This window comes from Rhinatrema bivittatum, chromosome 4, assembly GCF_901001135.1.
Source record: "Rhinatrema bivittatum chromosome 4, aRhiBiv1.1, whole genome shotgun sequence".
NCBI classification, from domain to species: Eukaryota; Metazoa; Chordata; class Amphibia; order Gymnophiona; family Rhinatrematidae; genus Rhinatrema; species Rhinatrema bivittatum.
The window spans coordinates 72,560,766-72,583,821 of NC_042618.1; the positions used below are offsets into that span (position 1 = coordinate 72,560,766).

General features: G+C 43.9%; 1 protein-coding gene across 5 annotated transcripts in view; it reads right to left on the bottom strand.

Annotated features, from left to right (window-relative positions):
- Window positions 1-23,056, bottom strand: part of FRMD6 (FERM domain containing 6) — a 321,577-nt gene that overhangs the window by 44,133 nt on the left and 254,388 nt on the right. For all 5 annotated transcript variants that reach the window (XM_029598335.1, XM_029598336.1, XM_029598338.1 and 2 more), the window contains 4 exons: window positions 19,546-19,808; window positions 15,788-15,878; window positions 7,752-7,831; window positions 5,247-5,323 (listed from right to left, as the gene is read on the bottom strand). In XM_029598335.1, the coding sequence (XP_029454195.1) occupies window positions 5,247-5,323; window positions 7,752-7,831; window positions 15,788-15,878; window positions 19,546-19,644 (347 nt within the window). In that variant the 5' untranslated portion in view covers window positions 19,645-19,808. The remainder of the gene's footprint in view (window positions 1-5,246; window positions 5,324-7,751; window positions 7,832-15,787; window positions 15,879-19,545; window positions 19,809-23,056) is intronic.

Genomic DNA, 23,056 nt, shown 5'->3' on the forward strand with positions numbered 1-23,056 from the left:
TAAACTGTAAATTATTCTCTCATCCCACCTTGCCAGTGGAAGCTGAGGAAGTAGGGAACCTGGAAGGCCCTTCCCTCCAACACACACGTCATGTCATGCACAACATGAAACTTGGAGGTAATTCCTTTGGCAAGCTGGAGGGATGGCAGGGGACTGGCACAGGTGGTGAAGATCCAGCTGATCGGCTGCGATCCATGCACTGGAGCCCCGGGCAGCTCATTCTACCCGCTCTGCTCAGACGCGCGTGCAAGAGTTTGCAAACCACCAGCACGCAGTTACGTAAGAGCTGCTGGGAGCCTTGGCATGGGAACAGAGAGTGAAAATCGAAGATGCAAAAGAGAAAGGGGGAAATGTACATTCTTACTGTTAAGTGTCTGGTATTGATTGTAATAGGCAGACTTTGTGTGACCTGCCTACCCGTGGCATATACTTTTCTATTCATATTCTGACCGAAATGCTTTTTCTCCCCTTTGAAGCATTCTTTTACTATTTTTGTATCTTAAGTTTTGCTAGCAGATATACTTGTGTTATTTTTTGGCTTCACTCTTTTATTTATGATCACAAATGGAAGGAAAACATGCAGGTTGCTATTTTCAGCTGTTTTTAACTTTATGGGAATTCCAGATGTATAGATTCCAGATGTGTAGATTTAGTGAGAATGTGCATGGGAATGTGCATGGGAATGTGCATGGGAATGTGCATGGGAACACTTCTTTCTCCCACTTATTATGGAGGACTGGTGTTAAGTACCTAATCGGGTACTTAACACCATTTGATCACAAATGGAAGGAAAACATGCAGGTTGCTATTTTCAGCTGTTTTTAACTTTATGGGAATTCCAGATGTATAGATTCCAGATGTGTAGATTTAGTGAGAATGTGCATGGGAACACTTCTTTCTCCCACTTATTATGGAGGACTGGTGTTAAGTACCTAATCGGGTCTGTCTGAAGTAAGAAAATCTACAACAAAAAGCACCACAAGACCAGCAAACTTTAGTGAGAATGTGCATGGGAATGTGCATGGGAATGTGCATGGGAACACTTCTTTCTCCCACTTATTATGGAGGACTGGTGTTAAGTACCTAATCGGGTACTTAACACCATTTGATCACAAATGGAAGGAAAACATGCAGGTTGCTATTTTCAGCTGTTTTTAACTTTATGGGAATTCCAGATGTATAGATTCCAGATGTGTAGATTTAGTGAGAATGTGCATGGGAACACTTCTTTCTCCCACTTATTATGGAGGACTGGTGTTAAGTACCTAATCGGGTCTGTCTGAAGTAAGAAAATCTACAACAAAAAGCACCACAAGACCAGCAAACCTTCATTTGGTGACTTAGTGAAAAACACAAGCGTCAATACGTGCACCCAAAAAGGTTGTCTACTCAGAAAGAGAGCAGTGGAAAAAGACTGGGGAATCAATTAAATCTTTATTTCATAAAACTATGCATGCATAAAACGTGCAATAAAGCACCAGAAAAATGATGAGGTCTGTAAATGAAAACCTTGATGTGCGTTTCACTGTCTCTCTGACCCTGGGGGTACTGGGAAACAAATCAGAATGAAGTGGAGGAGCAGCCCAGTGCTTACAGCCGAGGACCAGGGCAGCCGGGATACAACTCCACCGATGCTCCTTATGACCTTGGGTGAGAGTCACTTCCCCCTCAGCTACAAACTTAGGGCCTGATTTACTAAGTCTTTTCTCCCATTCTGTGTCTACGGGGGAAAAAGGCTTAGTAAATGAGGCCCTTAGATTGTGCGCACTCCGGGGACAGGGAAAATACCTACACTACCTGAATGTGACTCGCCTTGAGCTATCAATGAAAAGGTCTGAGCTAAATCAAAAAACCCAATTATCTAAAACCCAGGACAAACCAATTCATACCTTAATTAGGTACTAGTTGCAAATTACTTATCTACTAGAAAAAAAAGCAAAAACTAGTAAATAACAATGTTTCCGAGGTGCCTAATCAAATATAAAAATCAAGATAATGAAAATTATTACATTCGCAGAAAGGAACCATGTTAAATCATCTGACTCATACCAAGTGGAAAGAATGTATTTAATCAGAAGAGCCTCTCTTTCCCATATATAGGAACAGATTTTGGAAATTACCTGCTCTAACTGATGCGCATAAAATTGGCTTGGAAAATGATCTTCTGAACGCGCTCTTGCACTCTGCGTTCGCTACTTTTGTGGGCGGCCGAGCAGGGGTGAAAAGGCACGTGTACATTTGGAAATCTACTGTGTGTGCGCGCACTATGTTACTCGCCTGACCTACAGACACCCACAAGAATGCTTCCGTTTATAACTGAGATAAAAGACCAAGTGTGGTGGGAGAGCAGAGCGGTGGGGGTGGGCTTTGATTTTCAGAGGGGCTGATTTATCTGAGGAAATGGCTTTGGGAATCATCACCATTGTGTACAAAGAGATCAAACCAAGCCCTCCTGGGATACAGTGAGCACAGCAGTTCATTTAACCCTTGATGAATGGATTACAATTTGTATCGTGTTTCTGGAGTGCTGGCTTTTTATCTTTTCATATTCATAATGACATGAGATATTTTCTGTTAACCTATTTAACTATTTTGTTCATTTTCTTTTGCATTTTTTTAAGCACTAGTTAGAATTCTTGTCTGAAATTTCAGATTTATTTATGTATATTTCTTGTAGTCTGCAATTCTTTAAGACAGCGTCTCCCATCCGTGTGCCGGAGCTGTAGCTCTGATGTGGTGCGACAGTCTTCGGTTTCTCGTTCCCCAACAGCTGGCCTGCAGAATATCCTCCAACCAGCAGGGGGAGTCAGAGAACAGTGCTTGTCTGCTGTTTTCCCCTCTGCTGGCTCTCTTCTCCTCTGCAGTTGAAATGGCATTGGGTGGGGGGGGGCCCTGTAGGCTCACAAATCCTGCTGGCCCCATGCAGCTCCGATTACAAAAAGAAACAGACAGAGAAGAAAGAAGCAACCCCGGGCAAGTGCTGCTGGAAGAGGCAGCTGAATTTGCTAGGAAGCTGGGGGTGTTGGGGGAGAGGAGAGGGGAGGGAAGGAAAAGTACTGATGCCAAGGAGGGGAGAGGGTAGGAAAGGGAAGGTGATTGGCGTGGGGAAGGTTAAAGAAGAGTGAGAGGTTAGGAGAGAGGTTGATGGAGATTATGTCGGGTAAGGGGTGGAAGGTGATGGTAGGAAAGGGAAGGTGATGGAGATGATGTCAGGGGGGGTGGAGGGAGAGGGTAGGAGGGGAAGTTGATGGTGATGATGCCAGGATAGTGGAGGGAGAGAGAAGGGAGGGGAAGGTGATAGGGGAGATAAAAGGAAAGAAAAGGTAATGGTGCAGGGGGGGTAGAAGGGAGATAAAAGGAAAGAGAAGGTGTTGATGCCACGGAATAGAGAGAAAGGGAAGAGAAGGTGATGATTCTGGGGGATAGGAACAGGAGGAGAAAGTGATAATGCCAAGGGGGTAGAGAGAAGATGAGGACTGTAGCTGAGTGAAGGGAGATGAAAGAGAGGGGAAAACATGGAGACGTGAGAGGGTGGGAGATGGGAGGAGAGGGAAGAGAAAAGGTGATGATGCTGAGGGTGGGGTTAGGAAAGGTGCTAGTGTGCCTTGATGAAGTGCGCCCAATGCCAAGTGTGCCAGGACACAAAAAAGGTTGGGAACCACTGCTCTAAGATTCAGTGCAGATTGCAATTCACATACATACTCAAATACATAAAACAAGATAAAAATAAAGCATAAACTTACTTGCAATAACATAAAATAAAACTTTGAATTATATGCTTACAAATAAACAAAATAAGATAAAACATTCTTACTCCAAATCAACCATAACACCTGTCAAATTAAAATAAATCAACAAAAACTTGATGAAAAAGAAATGCTTTAACCTTTTCCCTAAACTTTAAAATGATCTGATTCACCTTGTACTTCTAAAGGAATAAGGTCCCACAAAAAAAAGGCGTTGGCTCTGGTTTTCTGTCAAAGACTATAGCAGGTACAGCAAGCTGCAGCTGTGAGAATGAGCACAAAGTGCCTGCTGGCTCATATCTACAGTCAAACAGCGGTTTTCTATAAAGAGAGCTTTAGACATAAGTACTAATGGCTTACCCGTTCACTCAGACAGGGAGACCCTCCATGCTACCATACAAGAACGCCGCTCTAAGAAGGCCACTTTTCAATCAGGAATGAAAAGGAAAACCTGAGAACCACCCAGGCCCTGTCTGAAGGCCAGAGGACTTAACAGGATCAGACACTTTGAAACCGTCATGAAAGAACTCAGCAGAACCATCGTTTCTTAGAAAGTGCCAGTCCTCCCGTTCTTTCCTTCGCCGGCCTCCCTCGCTCTGGTGAAGATTTTTTTTTTGTTGTTTTTCTCGCTCCGTTTCACGAGACGGTCAGCATGCTTTGCTTTCTGGCTTGGACAGTATGCTAATAATCTGACCCAGGAAGATCCAACTCCTATTTTCAACTTTTTTTGCAAAAAAACTGTGATCTGATTGTGTCTCCTTCCCTCAAATCATTTCCTTTATTTTTTAGCCTAGGACTGTAGAGTTTTGGTTTGCTCAGTCACCGTGTGCTGACCTCATGTCTTAGCTGTATTAGCCGTTAAAGCACCCTTGGGGGTTTAATGTTACCAGTTCTTTGGGGGGGGGGGGATGAGAGGGTAAACAAATTCCATCTGGGGCTCAGACAATGAATCAGGCCTTTATTCTCTGTTTACCTTTCAAGAACATTTTTTTCCATTCATGTGCTTGGGCAGTTACTGTATGTAATATATATGATGAATGCATATGTAGGCAATAAAACAATCAACCAACAATCAAAACTAGCAAACTAAACCTTAGCTCCAATTAACAGAGGTTTGGGATTGTCATTCTCTATGGAAATGATTATTTGAATAACCTCTCAAAGGAGGTCTTATCAGGAGTGGCTGTCAGCTCTCATCAACATTACTAGTCCCATATTTTCATCTTCCTTATTCATGAGTACGTCTTTATGTTTCCAAATGTTTATTTATACAGAATCTCTCTTTGAAAAATAGTCTGTAAGGTTTCTAATCATTTCTTGACCTCTGTCAGTCCTTCATTTTTTCTCCCTAAATACACTCGGTCATCTCAAGTTTCCTACTGAGAATTATAGTTTATGTTGGATAAGGTATATATAAAATACTTTCAGTAATGTCTTTTGAATATTTACATTATCCATCAAATTTCTACAACTACGTTATCACTTGTAATGTCTACTTACCTTATCAATCTGCCATTTTCCACATAGTATTGCACGCGAAAGTGGATAATCATGGGTGGACCAAACTGGTCAATACCCTACAACAAACGACAAAGTCCTGCTTTATTTGCTGGGTTTAAAAATATAAATGGCATAATAAGGCACCAAACACATTATCTAGTCTGAACAGTAATTCAGGCTATACCTCGCTCTTTGGGTTTAGATCTCCCAGTGTGTGTGTAACTGGCCTACGTGGAGGTGTTCGTGAATAATCAGGCAGATCATGGTGGCCCATGACCAGTGCCAGTAAGAGATCCGGGGGCAATAAGTCTTTCACTTGAGACTCAGCTAATCAGCTCCCTGCAACTGGCACTTCTGTCAATACTTTTTGATATTTAAAAGCATATATGGAAGTGTACACACGTAGCTTACGCCTTCCAAAGAGGAGGTGTAACTTTACACCAGTTAATGTGTGGGCATACTTGGCCAATTCCCCGAGTATTTTTGCAAAATGAATTTATGCGCAAATGTTTGCCTTGAAAATCCTTGATAAAGTTTACATATACAATGTACACCCAAACATTACCACTATGCGGGCAGTTTGAGAATCACGCTTGCTGTGTCCCAAGACCATGCAGGTCAGAGAAGATGGCGCAGGCATTGAAACATAACTTGTGTGGAATGACAGCAACATTTGTAAGTTTCAGCCTGATTTATTGTCTTGGCTAGTCATGAATAAAATGACGTCATCTGCTATTTCTAAGTTGAAAGGGTTCCATTGAGGGAGTGGTAGTTCATTTTATTTTGCTGTGTTGCATCACTACAATGAGCAAAAAAGGACAAACACGAATAATCCTCTACAGGTACAAAAGAACATAGCATAGAGAAGAAGAAGGGGGCACACCTGTGGGGAAACATTTTGCAAAGCCACACAATCCTATAAAAGTTACAGTCAGGCATCTAAAAGAAAACTTTGCTACTATCCAGGAACAGATGCCAGCTGAGCTTCCAACAATCAGGTCCTTTGAAACAGACATAAAAGAACTCAGAGACATCATTTCTTGAAACTGCCAGTCCTGTTGTTTTTCATCTTTCCTCACCTTCCTCGCTACTCTCACAACTCGTCTCACATTAAAGCAAACTAAGCATCCTTAACAAATGCAATGCCTAGATGGACACCATCCAAGCACACCTACACCACTTCCATTTCTCCCATCATCTCACTAAATCTACTGACAATATTTAAAGCAAACCCTGCTGTTGCAAGCCACGAAAAAATTTCTTGGTAAATTCAGGCAACACCATCCTTTGCTCATTCAGCTTTGACCTGACGAGAGAAGGCTGGCTCTTGAAACCTGGATGCTACCACAGTAGGATGTGGAATAAAAAAGGTATCATCTGCAACAGTTTGCTCCTATTGACTTCTACAAACTAGCTACAGCGACGCCCAATCTTATTTAGTTTCATGGCAGATTAAATTCAAAGTCTTAAATTTGGTATTTAAAGCACAGGCAAATTTGGCCCCACCCTGTATCAAGTCATCCATACAAACATACTATCCAAAGCACCCACTTCACTCATCTACCCAACATTTGTTGGAGATTCCTCCACTAAAAGAAATAAGGCTGACAGAATACAGAAAGAGGATGTTTAAAATAGGAGGCTGTGGAACAACTTGCCCGAGGATAGCAGCTCCATTTCAGGAAAGCTCTTAAAACTTATTTTTTCGCACTAGGATTCCCTCCCCGGGCCTCACCCTAGGGTGTAATGCTAACTAGACATCTCTGGTGGCATGGGAGGCTACTGTTCAATTCCTGGCATTTTATTTTACAAGTGTACAATTGGTATTAAATTGTTTGTCAATCTATGTAGAATTGTAATCCAACAAGATTTGTGTATTGCTGAAATAAAAATAAATAAATAAATACATAAATAAATATCAGAGCCCATAAACCGGTAAAGAAACCCCCTGGGAAACCCTTTGGAATTTTAAGCATGTCTTTTGAAAACCCACAATCTTGAAAAAATAAAATTATACTTGAATTCAAAAACTTAAACAATTGTACAAATGAAAAGATTCATAAAATTATGTGATTATTTTTAAAAAAAACTATGATGGGTTATGCAATTAAACTAAATAGGAATGATAAGCTGCATTTTCAGTTACCTCATGAAATGTGGTAACTGCATTACCAGAAGTCATTTCTGATAAGTGAATTACTTTTATAATTAAATGAGAACGCTGGTTCTTCTTTGAGCAGTTATCTCAGACAGATCTTACAAGCTTCCCCCCCCAACCAACAGTAGCTGACTTGGAAGGGATGCGTCTGGGCTGGAGATGAGTAAAATCGAGAGCTACACACCCTCACAAGACGTAAAGAACTCTGACATTAACAGTTATTTCCCCTGAGTTTTGGAGCTATTTTCTGACAACTGGCCAAGCCGGGGCAGAAAAACTAAGCGAAAGCAAATGCTTAAGATACGCGCCCGCTGAGATCTCAGGTCAGCAGAGTCACCGTCTCGCACCTTGCTCGCTTCCTTCTTCCATTCCTTTGGGCAGTATTTGTAAAGCTTCTGGGACAGATCCATATACACGTGCTCATTATCTGTAAATGAAAGAGCCAGGTGGGCGGGAAAATGGGGAGAAATGGGAAATAAAGTTATAAAAAGGACAGGAAAAATATTACATCCACTTCATATTTAAGACGTCACGTTATATGTCAAAAAAATAGGGTTGGCTTTTGAGCCTTGGTAGAAAATCGTTGCATTGTTCCTTAACGCAGGGTTCAATTAACTCAATATCAGGATTTAGAGCGATTTCCAACAGAAATACACTTGTCAGCTTCATCAAATAAAAATAATCACATCCTATGTTTCAGAAATGCTTAGAGGCCTTGTGTCTCTTGGGCAAAGTACCGTAAATAAACACTCTTTACGTCGGTTTTTAGATTGAAGAATTATGCTTTACATTATAGGGATAAATCTGTAATACTGTGTAGAAACTAGCTGGCAAATATGCACAGAAGTCACACTAATTTTCAAAGCGGACTTTTGTAAATCAAAAAGTTTGGGTTTAAGTCCCAACCCCACCCAGACTCCACCCCCTGCAGTGCCTCTCCCCAATGTGTGTAAAAGTACGTGCCTACAGAGGGGATGCAAATCATTTTAGGCACAATTTTGTAAAGGGTCATTTCTGTGGGTAAACTACTACTTTACGTGCAGAGGTCCCTTTTAAAATTATCCTCAATGAGCAAAATACTGTGGTTGCTGTGATGTACTGAGAAAATCCACTAGAACGATAACCCTTACAACTTGCTTACTGACCCTTATTTCTCGCCATACAGATTCCCCAATACTCTTTTTACGATTTGCAGACTCACGCTCCTGACATCACCAGCATCAGGAGCTGTGCAAAGGAAGCATCCTGCATGTGCTCTATGATGTCAGCTCAAACTAAAGACAAGAAGCCAAAAATGCCTGCCCACGCTTCCACAACCATCCAGCCTAAGGAAGCTCAAAAGCGTTTACATAATCCAAAGCCATAAGAATCAATGGAGGAAGAAAGATAAGAAAAATGGAAATCTTTCACATACTGTGCAAAAGCATCTTTACATTGATAAGGAAAGAACACTGGACAGAATAAAATACGATGATGGGAAAAGAGAAATGGCGTGCATGCTAAACAGGCTAATGTACGCATTAGGGTAGGCCACAACTATTTTTAAAACATGAAATTGTCATTCCCCAGCATTAAAAGTGGCACTGGCCCTTTAAAAGTGAAACTTTACAAACAAAGGAAGACTAAATCCTGATACAGAGTAAGAGGGCAATTTTATAAGGCATTTACCTGGGTGAAATGGCCTGACTGAACACCGCTCTCCTCAAACGTAGTTAAATGGCCGCAGCGGGTTCCAGAGCGCATGCATTTTTAAACACATCAAAAAATTAAAAGGCATCCCTGTGGGCCTGTTTAAAAGTCAGGGGAAGGAAAACCGTGTGCGTACATGGAACTTTGGAAAGCAGTGTGCGTACGTTTGCCCTCCTCCGCCACCTGCAGACATAGCAAGTGCAAAGTACAGAATACGGACACTTTCAACGCGGGTTCTTGGCACTTGTTAATTTTCCCAAAGGGAAGCAACGTGAGCAGCTTCTCTTGAAAATTTTGGATAAAAGTATGAGCATTAAAACCACCCGCCTGGTTTGCATTTCCACCGACGGTATCAAAATTGCCTCTTAAACTAAGAGAGTTGGAAGCTGCAACTTTTCTAATTTTTTGCTAAATGGGGAAAAAGTGTGAAATGTTATCAATATATCACTTCTGGAGCAAAGGAGAAAGGTGCAGCTGTGGCTGCAAGGCTCTGTGCTGGGCTCACGCCAGCTGCGGGGCAGGAGGAAGTATATTTGGGGGTGAGGAAGGATGGAGGTGAAAAATAAACACATGCACTTAGGCGAACAGATGTCTGAGTCCAAATATTTGGACATAGCAGAGAGCGTTAATGCAGTGTCTGTTCCTGCTGAACTCACGCAGAATATTTTTTCTGTCTGCCATGACAAATATCTTTTTTATTTGTCCAAATAGTTCCTTTCATGACAATTGCTATTTGCTTGGTCTTTTTGGTTTTTTTTTAACTTGATATTTGCCCACCAAAGGCCTAAAAGATTTTGGGTAAATCAAGCCCAAAGCGAAAATATTTTAGACTGGAGATCCAGGATGATGGCTTAATGACACAGTGCATATTTGGAGCTCTGTCTGCAGTATTTCTCTTCGAGTTACTTTCTTCCGTAACTTTCTCATGGTCATAGGTAAGGGCAGTGTTTGAGGATATCCCCAGTAACCTCCTGTGAGAATCCTGCCAAAAAGAACAAGATTGAGGGATTCCTTACTGGAGCATCAGGACAAGCATCTGGAGGGTCCATGGCTGTGCTATTGATAGTCAAGTGGCCCTGCAAGGGGACATGTGGATGATTCTCTGAGCTTGTGCCCACTAGTGGCTCCTCTCGCCCTATACAGTGAGGTTCTTAGAAGAGAGGGTTTGTCGCCACATGGAACTCCAAGGATTGTATCAGCGCCTGTGACAGCTGGGGAAGCGCCCTCAGTGGACTCTGTGGGAGCCGGGGTTAGCCCTGAATTAAGTGGTGGAAGCTCGGCCAATGGAATCCCCGTGCGGAAACCTAGATGTGCAATCGGAAACCGGAGCTGGTGTGGGTGATAGGATCCACCAGAGTATCTCTGCTGATGACATCTGGAGACTCAGATGGGAGGAAGCTCAGTTGGAATGGGATCTGTCTTTGTGGCACATTCTGGTCCCTGCCTAGATAACCCTGCCACCATAAAGTTGGATTTACTGTGGACAGTTTTAACCTCGCAAAGCAGGCTGTAACTTCTTTGGTAATTTTAACCACAAATATTCACCAGTGGATACAGTCTCAGGAGGTTTCCCTGAAGACTCGCGTGGAGAAGGTTGAACACTTGAATCAGCATTGTACCCAGATGTCTGCCACTCTGACAACTTTGCCTCCAAGTAATCTGGTATTAACCAAGAAAATGGAAAATGTAGAAAACTTTGCAAGGCCTTTGAATATTTGTGTCTTAATCTTTCCCAAAAGTCATACCCATTTCCCAATTGAAATATTCAGGGAATATCTTCAGATGACTTTAAATGTGCCACCCGAAGCCCTTCTACCTATTAGCAGGGCTTATTTTTTTAATAACTGGCAAATGGCTTGGGGGATAGGGCTAGGGGGCCCACTTAGAGAAAGGCCATCTGTCTGCGGACAGTCTTGACCTTACAGGTCTGCTAGAAAGGTCAGATGACAAGGTCACACTAAAGAGGGGGAGGGGCCACTGCTTGTTACCACCGTGTTCCCCCAGGATCGGGACAAGGCCTTATTTCATGGCCAGAACGATGGCGTTTTCCAGATATTTCTACACCTAATAAGAATGTAGGTAAACATTCCTTGCAAAGCATCAGGAGGCGATTGCTCTTGAAGCAGTATTCATGAATCGTTTTCCTTGAAAATGTATTTTGAAGTGGCAAAATGTTGGACTTTTTTTTTTTTTTGTTGTTGAGTGTTCGCAAATGAGATTTTTCCAGGACTCCCTAAAACTGAATGTGCCTTGAGTTATGTGGGGTAGATCAGCAGTGGGCTGAATAAGCCATCATTTAAGGTGTGATACTTGTTTTTTTTTTTTCAATATATAATCTCCCACTCAGGAATGTTCCTGGATCTCCCTCTCTAATTGTGGACTACCATAAGATACAGAGATACAGTGGCTTTTCCTTTTTTTTAAAAAAGTATTTCAGATTATTCAATTCTTTTTTCTTTTATTTCTGGATTTTGTCTTTGTTTTCTGGTGCAAGTTATTCTTGTAAAATGTTTAAACTTGAATAAAAATAATGTTTTAAGCATTTAAAGCTGCAGGTTACAGGTTGTACAATGGGAATGAGATGTGCCCGCACATTCTTAATTTCTTTGCAACTCCTTTAGAACAATCTAACTTTTATATACTAAGCAGAAATTTGTTTTCACTATATTTTGGGAGATGAATAGCACCTGCCTAGCTTCTTTTTTGGACCTGGCAGTTTCTTCCTGCTCCTTTGTATTGGAACCAGAGCGGAGATAGAGACATAAGCCTTTATTTGCAACTACCTGTGAATTTTTTTCTCCTGTTTTATATCAAGTTTAGCTCGGTCATTGAACTGGAGGGCCTTCTGGAAGCCCTATAATCATAGGCCCTGAATCTGGCCATGAAGTGTTACCCTTAACCAATGACCCTAACTCCCTCCCCCCACAGGGAAATGGAAAACCCTACCCAGGGATCAAACCAGGGACCTTCCACACGACAGCACACAACACTTAACCACCCAAGCCACCCGCTCAGCCCACCTGCCTGACTTCCGTTCATCTTCCTTGCTGAGGTGAGCAGACAGCCGCAGTGCAATCATTCTGCTTTTGGAGAGGCCGCACAGGGCATGAGACAGTTGTCCCGGACGACGGAACAAAGCGTTCTCCTGCTGTGCCACAAACCACTTATCACAGAGACTGACCTCTTCGAAAGCCAGCACGGATACATTTTGAATTGACCCTCACTCAGGCTAGTGAATGGAATGTTAAAATGCCAGCCCGTCGGCAGTCACCTTCTCAGGGCAATAACAGACGGAAAAAGCCCACCGAAGCTTGCTGCTGATACTGCGCTTTACAGAAAACAAATATAAAATAATGTTGTTGGGGGTTTTGGGGGAATTTGTTTTATTCCACACTCCAGTGACAGTGCTGTTGACAGTGGGCATTATCAAAAGGATGACCCTGCCTTTGTCAAATGACATTTGGCTGCCACAGTGGGGAAGCTCTTCCAGTCATAGCACCCATCACCATGAGTATTATCACTGAAATAACTGATCTCATAGGGCAGAGATGGGATTCAGATCTCCTGCTCTTCCTGACTCTACACAACAGAGACACCCAGGAAGGGAAAACATTTCAGAACCCTAAATGATTTAATGAAGGATAAACCACACGTGCTGTGATCTTATATCCTCTCGATTTGTCTCTCCACTGAGGTTTGATGCATAGCTAATAAAAGTCTCAGGTGTTAAAAGTTAACATTCGTCCAGCCTGCTGGGAAGAATTTTTTCCATTAAGAATGAGGCTCCTTCTGAATCCATCTATCAGCTCTCTGTCTCAGCTGTCCCCCATTCATCATCCTAAACTCCACATTTTACTGGCAGGAGTTAAAGACTAACAGCATCCCTCCCACTTAGCAAACTGCCCGATAGCTGGAGTGTGTGAATCTGTCCTGAATCAGCTCACATCAGGCTGCCCACTCTCCTCCCCCCCTCCCCCCCCATGTCAGCCTTAAGATTTACAGTTTGTGATCACTGCACCTCCAAGAGCAGGGAGGTTAAATACCCCTGAGACCCTGACAGGTGAACTTTCAAAATAAAAAGAATTAATCTGGAGGCCCTGCATGCAGCTCCTCTAATCTATTGGTTGGGTTGGACAAGTGGGAATTAACGGCGTGGAACACAGCGGGGCTGATAACGTATCTCAAATATAATTGCAAGTAAGTGTATCTGGGAAGAGTGCTGACTGCAAACTTAGGCCCAGTTCCTTCTCTGAAGAACATATTGCAAGCGAACACTTCTTTTAAACTGGCTCGCTAGGGACGGGTTTAACAACGGTTTTAAGTCTGTCCGTGCTGTGAGCACAGGTCTTATGAGTTATCCCACAGAAAGCGTATTAGCTTACAAACAGGCCGATTCAGTAAAGTCCGCGGGAGAGCAGGCATTCGCCCGCTCTCCCGGCGTGCACACAGGCCACTCACAATACAGTATTTAAATGAGGCCCGGCGGTAGATCCGGGCAAAAGGAGGCGCTAGGGGAGCAGCGGCTGTCAGCGGGTTTGACAGCTGACGCTCAATTTTGCCGGCGTTGGTTCTCGAGCCCGCTGACAACCACGGGCTTGGAAACCGGATGCCGGCAAAATTGAGCGTCCGGTTTTCGACCCGACAGCCGCTGGCCGACTTCCAATTTAAAAAAATTTTTTTTTTAAACTTTTTTTTACTCTTCGGGACCTCCGACTTAATATCACCATGATATTAAGTTGGAGGGTGCATAGAAAAGCAGTTTTTAGCTATCCCAATTTTTTTTAATTTTTCTGCTTACTGCTCCTCCAGAGTTAGAAGCAAGTTACGCACACCGGCCAGCTGCCAGTGCGTGCTTCCCCGAGACAGCGTACAATGGTGCTGTCCCGGCCTACCCCTCCCATACCCCACCTCCCTGGACAGGCCCAGCTCTTGTGCAGGTAACGGGGTTTATGCGCACGGCCAGTCCCATTTTAAAATGTGCGCAATGTGCGAAGGGCCCAGTCATGCACATAAACCCCATATTTTACGTGTGCAGGCCTTTGAAAATTTGGGCATAAGTTCCCTTTCAACACCGGCGTCACTTATTTGCCGACTTTTTTATGCACGCTGTTATAAAATGATCCCCACAGAGTTTAGTTCATGTTTGCATGGATAAATATACAGGAATGATGCTTTAATGTAATCTGTATTTTTGTTTATTCTAAATACCACCACGCCCAACCTCCAGAGATGGAGAGGGAGGGAATTCATAAAATGCTTTCAACTAGGCCCAGATCTTTCAGAGGATAAGAGCTCCTCAACCCTGGGAGTGCGGATCCAGCCTGAGGTTCCTGCTCCTGACGTTCTGGGCTTAAATTTCCAGCAAAGTGTTCAACAGCAAAGAGATGTGCATGATTGCAAGCCGGCACAGAGCAAGGTGATGTTCAAAGACACGGTACCAATGTTTGCACAATGAGACTAAAAACTGTACAATTATCTGGGTACATTTAAATGAATATATTTAGGAGAAGTAAAATGGGGGGGTGTGAAATTAGGCCCACTGAGTGGCCTGCTGTCGATACACATACCTTTTGAATACGTAACACATGCACGCACATCTAACACAGGCCTCTTTCTTGGTGCAGACACCTTGGTCTGCACATAGTTTTAGATAGCTGAAAATCCACTAACCCACATACGGCCAACCTAACCGGGGTAACTCTGTTTTTATCTGCTATACCGGAATGCACATATCCTATGGCCACTCCAGGTCCCCAAAGGAGGAAACAAATGTCACCGCGGCACAATCACGGGAAAGCAGAAAGAAAAAAAAAACAAACGGGGGCTCCTGGGCGGAGTTTTGGAGGCGGGAGGGACTGAGTTCCACCCAAATAAGACACTAAGGGCTAGACGAGCCAGGGGCTTGGAAAGTACAGCTGGACCGGTAGGAAGGAGGTTGACAGGCCTCACCCCAAGAACAGACAGGAGCTGATCTGGGTGGAGAAGTCTAGATCACACTGAGAGAGAGAGAGAGAGAGAGAGAGAGCGATCGCCAATGTTACAAGAATGATAACAATTTATTCTTTGGGGTCTCCAGAAACAGCCCCCTTAGAAGCCAAGATTCTGTTTGCATGGGTTTATAGTGTAGATTTCCCCCAGCCGAAGAGCTTCCACACAATCAAAATAAATATGGATAAACAATAGTCCTGATGCGTGCATCTAAAGAAACAAAGAAACGTGGAACATACAGAAAAATTCCACTTAAGATGAAAAGCAGAAAAATGCAGATGTAAACGGTAAAAATAAATGCTATAAAATCACAATCCCTATTTAAAGATAAAATATTTAATTTTTAAATTTCACACGCTGAGTATGGCCATCCAGCCACCCAAGTCCTGGGCAGGATACAATCATAAAGGTTATAGAAAAAGAACTTCAGTGTAGCTAAGTGATTAATACACCAGGTTGAGAACCAGGGAAGCCAGAGACTGAATCCTGCTCCTTGTAACCTTGCACAAGTCACTTAACCCTCCATTGTAAGCCTCTGGGCTACTGTACCTGACTGTTAACTCGCCCTGAGCTTGAGCGACCAATGGAACAGTATGAGCTCATTTCCTGGTAAATAAATCCATTAGCCAATTATCCTGCAGCTTAGAGAAGAGGGCCTATTTCTTTTTATCTTCTCTGTAAGTTTGACGTGTGTTGTAGGACTTACTCTGGATGACGCTGAGTCCAAACAGATGGGAGTCCTTTAGCCTGAGCAGGTCACAGACTTGGTCAAGTAACTCATGACACAGTGCTTTAACCTGCAGAAGAACAAAAGTTTTAAGATTGTTCAAGCATGTGCTCAAGGCAAAACTCCAAACATAACTCACAGCTATAACCCCATGAAATGCAAAACATCAGAGAGCCGTACTTCTAAGGACACTGCGGGATAGCTTTTCAGAAGCTGTGCACATGCCTAAAATAAAGCAGAGGGAGGGGGTTCCACCCATCCTTTCCCGACTCTTTCCTCCTTAACTATTGAACTCTCATCTACAACAGTGCTATAAAAGTAATATGTAGGAGTAGTATTTGTCATTGTCTTGTCCTACCTTACCTCTTATACACGGCTAACCAGTTTATGTTCTAGTGAATACTCTTACAGCAGGAGCTCCACTGGAAGAGGATGTCCAGGGAAATGTATGCATCTTTCTGAGAAGATTGCCAAATGGAGAAATTACTTACCTGATCATTTTGTTTTCCTTAGTGATTACATATGGACTCAGGACCAGTGGGTTTATGCTCCCCTGCCAGCAGATGGAGACAGAGCAAGCTGATGTCACAGTATATATAACCCTGCAGTGACCTCAGGCTGCCAGTATTCTCTTCAAAAGCAATTGTGGACAGACTAGCAAAATAACTTGATTGAAAAATACAAAAACAAATAACCAGAACTGTATTCAACCAACCATAAACACTGAACTCATAAGATTCTAGGTACCCCAAGCTAGGGCCTGGATGAAAATGTTGTTGTGATTCGTAGGTGTGTGGACCCTTGGCCCGAGATGAGAGTTGTTGCTACTTGTGGGGAGGAGCCCTACAGGTCTACAACGTCGGGAGGCGAGGTGTAGGCACAGCAGGGAGCTCTGGGCACAGTGATGGAGAGGTCCCCAGGGATCAGGAGGTTACCCCAATAGGATGGCAGGCTGGAGGCAGTTCCTGGGCTGAGGCCCTGAAGGAAGGAGGCGCCAGATAGACCACGGAGCAGAAGGCGCAAGACTAGCCATGCAGGACGTTCCCCGGGAAGGCAGCCCTGAGGGGCGGAGCTTGTGCAGCATAGAGAGCGTTGATGCAAACACGCAGGCCAACCCACGGAGCAGGAAAGCCCAAGCCAGATCTCCGCTGCAGATGTAGGCAGTGTCCCGGAGAGTGGGGAAATGCCAGCAGTCTAGAGTAGACGCGACCCTGAGGAGTGGGGGCTGACAGTCACAGTGATACCTGAGAGCACAACCCCAAGGAGCGGGGGGGGGGGGGAAGCTCTGAGAGTCTCTAGATACTCGTAGGCGCAGCCCCGAGGAGTGGGGAGCTGCAAACAGTCTTATGTAGAACATTGGCACAACCCCGAGGAGTGGGAAAGCCCTGTCGTGGAACTCACAGGTCACCGCGGTGTTCCAATGAGAAATCCGAGAAGTAGAAAGCCTTGCAGAATAGAACCCAGGAGGCGCAGAGCCATCCCGAGGAGCGGGGTAGGCCAGGGGAGCGAGTCCCTGTAGGAGTGCACACTGACCCCAGAGGAGCGGGTGCCAGATAGGGTCCAGGTGCAAAGGCTAGGCAGCAAAGTCTCAGGAACACAAAGGCAGTGGTTGTAGACACATATGGAACTTGTTGCCAAGTCGGCTAGCTGGGGGCAAAGGTGGAACTTAAATACAGCAGTCCAATGACATCATCAAACAAGGACGCCCCCAAGGTTCCAGCCAAAGAGGCTTCAAAGGCAGGGCCGGTGATGCGCGTGCGCACCTAGGAAGGGCCGAAGTCGTAGAGAGTGGTGACGGCGTCCATGCCACCATGAGGAATCCCAAGGAATGCGGCGGTGTAGACTGGCCCGCACTGCAAGCAGCCCCTAGTAGGGCAGGAGAATGGTACAAGAAGTGAGTACACGCGGGCGCAGCTCTCTAACACACGTAGCAGTAATCCCTTGGGACCCAGAACCCCACAAGAGGACTATTGACACACTCATGTGGCAGCCGAGGGCGGGAAGATGAGTCTATCTGTCTACACTAAGGAAAACAAAATTATCAGAGAAGTAATTTCTCCATTTCCTAGTGTGTAGACAGATGGTCTCAGGACCAGTGGGATGTACCTGAGCTACTCCCCAACAGGGTGGGAGGCTGCCCGTAGTCCAGACAACACCGCATGTGTAAAGGCTGCATCCTCCAGCCCTCAAGAACCACAAACAGGTCTGTTTTTCAGGATATCCACAAGGAATATGCATGAGAGATTTGCATGCACTACTTCCATTGTATGCCAATATATCTCATTCATATGTATTATGGAGATCCTGAAAACAAAGTCTATTTGTGACTTTTGAGGACTGGATTGGTCACCTCCTTCTCTAGTGTATGAGATAAAATGACCTGATTACTTACTGCAGGCATCTGATCTCTGATTTATTTAGTTTCAGTCCTGGGTCTGAGGATTCCCCTGTAGTGTAGGGAGATCACTGATGTTAAAGAAGCTAGAACTGATGCTATATCCCTGTCATACTCCATGCTCCTGCCTGAAGCTGTCTTCAAGTTGATAAACTTTCAGTTTACAAAGAGGTTGAAGGAGACCATTGCTCCTGGAGGGATGAGAAATCGTCGTATTTTGAGGATACCCATAATGAATATGCATGAGATAGGTTTACACACATTGGAGACCCAGGGTATGCAAATCTGTCTCATGCATATTTATTGTGGCAATCCCAAAAACCCTACTAGTTAGGTGTGCCTCCAGGAGAGGGGTGGGAAATACTGGCCTAGAGGCACTGTTGCCATGAGGCCTGCATCCATGGCATCCCCACCTCTGGCTGGCTCAGGGAGTAGACGATCAGACCCTGGAACTGACCCTGAGCCCCTCTGCAAGGCAGTCTTCAGCATTGCCACTAAGCCACCAGACTGGCCCCTGGCCCCTTGAAAACTGAGCACAGAAATCCCCTTTAATGGAAATCAAAACCCATGCAATGTTGTACTGGATCATTGACCCCAAAGACAGAAATGTGGAGAAATCAATGGCCCTTGCGTTTGCTACAATAAAATGAGGACTGTTGATGTGTACTTATTCTTCCCAATTTAGAATCTATTTTTTAACACAAATTAATAGAATCCAAACTGTAATGTTTCTAACTCCAGAAATGCCCTTTCCTTTACGAAACTGTAAGTCACTATCTCAAACCCTAAAAGGCGTTGTACTAAGCTATGAACAACGTCACGAGCCTGATCATGCACATAAAAATGTAAAATTGCTCAAAAACGTTTGCATGCTTTTGCACCTAATTTTGGTTGCCATCTTTTGAACCTAATTTTGCATTTGTAAAGTCATTCATAAAAGTTATGCTGCATCACTAATGAGCTGAAAAATCATTCAAACAAGCTCATTAGCAATTCAACAGTAGCAAAATTATGCACAAAGAATTACACAAAGCCGGGCCTTTCTGTGAAACATTTGCATGGGCTTTTCCATAAAATTTACCAGGAAGCAATCTGCAGGATGTTAAAATGAGCCGGCAGCACAAGACAACTTTCCGTAGTGCTGCGGTTCGTTTCAGCAAAAATCTTTGCCGAATGCCGATTAGTACATCAGCCCCCTAAGTGTGGCTCTTACAGACAATAAACATTGGTCCATATCTGGAAGGTACTGAGCCTGTATGTCTAGCGATCCCACTGATGCTCCCGCTAGTCAGATCTCTTCAGGGAGGCCCAGGGCCAGTTTGGGGCTTGGAGATGTACTCACGTTTATAATAATATTCAGGGTGTCGTCATTAGGAAGGAAAATGCAAATGCTCCGTCGATCTTGCATGATTCTGTTGTTCTGGAAGTTCAGTTTGTTCATGTTGTTCTGGGCTCTGCGGAGGGAGGGCGGGGGTGGGGTTCACGGAGGTGCTCCCAAGTCCTTGCAGTCACCTCAGGTTCAGAGCTCGCGGCAGCCGCTGACTCCTTGTCATTACAGGCTTCATGAGGTGGCCATCCCTAGACTTCTCCCCACAGGCAGCATAACTGGAAGGAGGAAAAAGAGAGAGAGAGAGAGAGAGAGCACACTGGCATTAACAGCTGGGGAGTTGACGGAAACTGCTTCCGCTTTGCCTAGACTAGGAATAAAAAAACCTGCATGTCCATGAACTCTTCCACAGCAGAGGAAAGTGAACACACAGCAGGGTTCATTCTACTCCTGAGACTTTCCAATTCACCGGGGATTTAGCACACTGTTTTCCATGTTTGTTAGCAGTATACCAAGATACACAAAGAAAATTAAACTATAAATGTCACAAATGAAAGCTTTTCCATCAATTTTTTTTTTTTTTTGCATGCCAGGCATGAAAAAGACTTAGATTCAGTTTTACACAAGTGTGCTGCCATCGGCCATTAATATGGATAAAATAATGGCCAGCATTAATGAGAAGCAAATGAGGTGCATATTACTGCAGACAGCGAAGTATACATGGGTTGGTATTGCAAAATCTTAACGTGCTTTAGTACATTGGCTCCGGAGTTTTAAGCAATACATTGTCACGTTTCTTGTCAACGTTTAGCAACACAATCAAGATACGGTGAGATCTTCTATGATCCCTGGCTGGTAACATTCCTTCTCGTTTCTACAAGCAAACGCAGTCACCTCACAGAGCACCCACCCCATGTCAGGAATCTCACCGTACAGCAGTGCTGAGGTCCCGGAGCCGCCCTCTATCATCTGCTCCCCGATCACAAGATGTGGGCCTAGGCATCGACCTCCACCCTCTGCCAGTCCCACACGACTGTAACCATCTCCTCCCAGAAATTCTAACCATTCCAGCTTTATCACAATTCAGCTCTCTCATATGCACCCATCGGTCTAAGGAGCGCTTTATTCTCCCGAACCAATATTTATTCAACCTCTTCTTATCTATTTCACGAACAATGAGCCTCTGATTGTTATGGCGCTTTTTATTACTTATTTAAACTTTTTCTATACCGCAGAACCAGTAAAATTCACAATTTTTGTATGGCCCCCTGGAAAAGGACAACGTGAATTTCTTTTTTTTTTTTTTTTCTATTTATGTTTGGCTTGTATGCCATCTTCCTTCTCTAAACACCTAAATAAACATTATCAACATGCCATTAGTTTCTATTCCTATGGGAATGCCGTACCATGCTGGGTCCTGAACTGATTTTTAAAGCACTAGTGTAGCTTTGCTGCTAACAGGACAACGCTTACTGCAGTTAATGGCAGGGATCGCCTGTGCTCATGTGGTTCCTGTCTTTAGAAGTGGCACCCAGTTGATGGTAAGGGGCCTAATAAAAGGTGAAAAGAATGAAGGGAGAAGCCAAAGGCTTGGAGTCATTTATTTGGTTCCCAGCATGGTCTCAGAGCAAAATTACCACTGTTAAAAATATCAGACCCCCTTTCCCATTCCAGCCCTCAGGAGTCACCTTCTCTCTTCTGATGCTTTTCCCCTGCCCCACCCTTCCTGAGGAAGATATAACCATTTCCTCCGCGGGGGTTTCATCACCGTTCACAGGTTGGGATCTACACTGAATCCTACGGCATTCTTATCTGGGTTAACGAATCATTTTCTAATTTTCCTATACTCAGAAAACCTGGCAGTGACCTTCACGACACACGGCTCATGACCTTCAAATAAAGCCCATTAGGTTTGCAGTGGAGCAGGGACTGCCTTCAGTCCTCAACTACCATATTATAACCTCTGAGAGAAAAAAAAAAACCGATGCCTGGCCCAAGAACCTTTTTGCTCTGAAGGGAGGGAAGAAATATTTCCCTGACTGACGTAAAGGTTTTAACAATTCAACCAGCATAGACCAATTGAAATTTGTTGCTGGGGGCCTGGGCGTCTTGATAACACTATACCTCCATTATCTCTATCCACCAAGGGATCCCTCTTATAGCAGCACTAAATGCTACCCTCTCACTGACCCAGCTTCCAAACTCCCTGCCTTCACGCATTCCCCTAACGCCAGCCTTTAGTCGGGTTTGATTGACAGCCACAAAGCTCCACTTGCAGCTCTGGTTCCCTGGAAAGGTCATGCTCCACGCTTCTAACTCTCGCCTCTGGAGGTGTTGTAAAATGGGTACAGGGTTACTTCTGACCTCCTTGTCTGCAAAATGAAGTGAAACCCCCCCCCCCCACTGCAAGAGAAAGCTAATTTACCGTGTAACAATCGGAGTATAATCTGCAGTAACCCAAAGACCAGAGACCACCCTATACAGTGTCCAAGTGTTGCTGCCCAGATAAGAAATCCCAGCTGGATCGACAGCTTTCTTTTCTGTCAACAGGTTTCAAGCAATTAAACCAACTTTTCTTAGTGCCCTATGGAGGGGAGGGAGAAATAACAAGAGTAAAAACAGAAGATCTTCTGGAAAGAGGGATTCTGTGAAGCCATTACTGGCAGTAAAGAAGTAATCTCTCTCTCTCCCTCTCTTTGCTCTGCAGGGAGGGGGGAACACATTTCCGCCCCAGCGTTTAATCCATTTACCTCAAGCAGACACCATCAGTTACACTATAATCCTTTATTAAGCAAGTTTATAAAAGGCTTTAGCTTGCAAGAATGAAAGCTGCTCGGCTAAATTACATCACAGTTGAATTAAAAAACAGAAATCTCTATGATATTCTTCATTATGTGCCCCGCATGTCAAGCACGGATTTATTCACCCATTTCAGGATAGAATAGAAGTTCCTCTTAATTCATCATCCACTCTCCAACTAAATGTGCTCAACAAAATCTGATTTTAAAGGACGGCCCAATGCCTTATTTATATTCAGACTCACAAGTGCTCTTAATCGCAGCGTGATTTAATCACACTCCTACCCACATTCAGAAAAGGACAATGCACAATTTCTAATCAGGACTTTCCACTTAGTACAGAGATACCAATCAAGGGTGTACTTATGCCAATCCAATTTGTTATATCTTTTGCTTTCATAAAATATTTCCTACTACCGACCAAAGAGACAATTAAGCAGATGTACTATACATGGATATATAATGCAATAAACCTTTAGGGATTCATTTTCAAAACATTTCAGCATGTAAAATGGGAAGTTACACATGAAAGTACAATGTGCACGTGTAAGTTGTGTTTTGCAAAAGCCAGAAATATACGCACACTAGAAGTGTCGAGTGTAATGTTGAAAGGAAAAATGGGGCACTTCGGGGTATTCTGGGGAAGGGTTCAGAAGTTTGCCGACAAGCTAGTATTTTGGAAACGGTATATGCGCATATACCATACTTGTTTGCACGCTTTAACACTT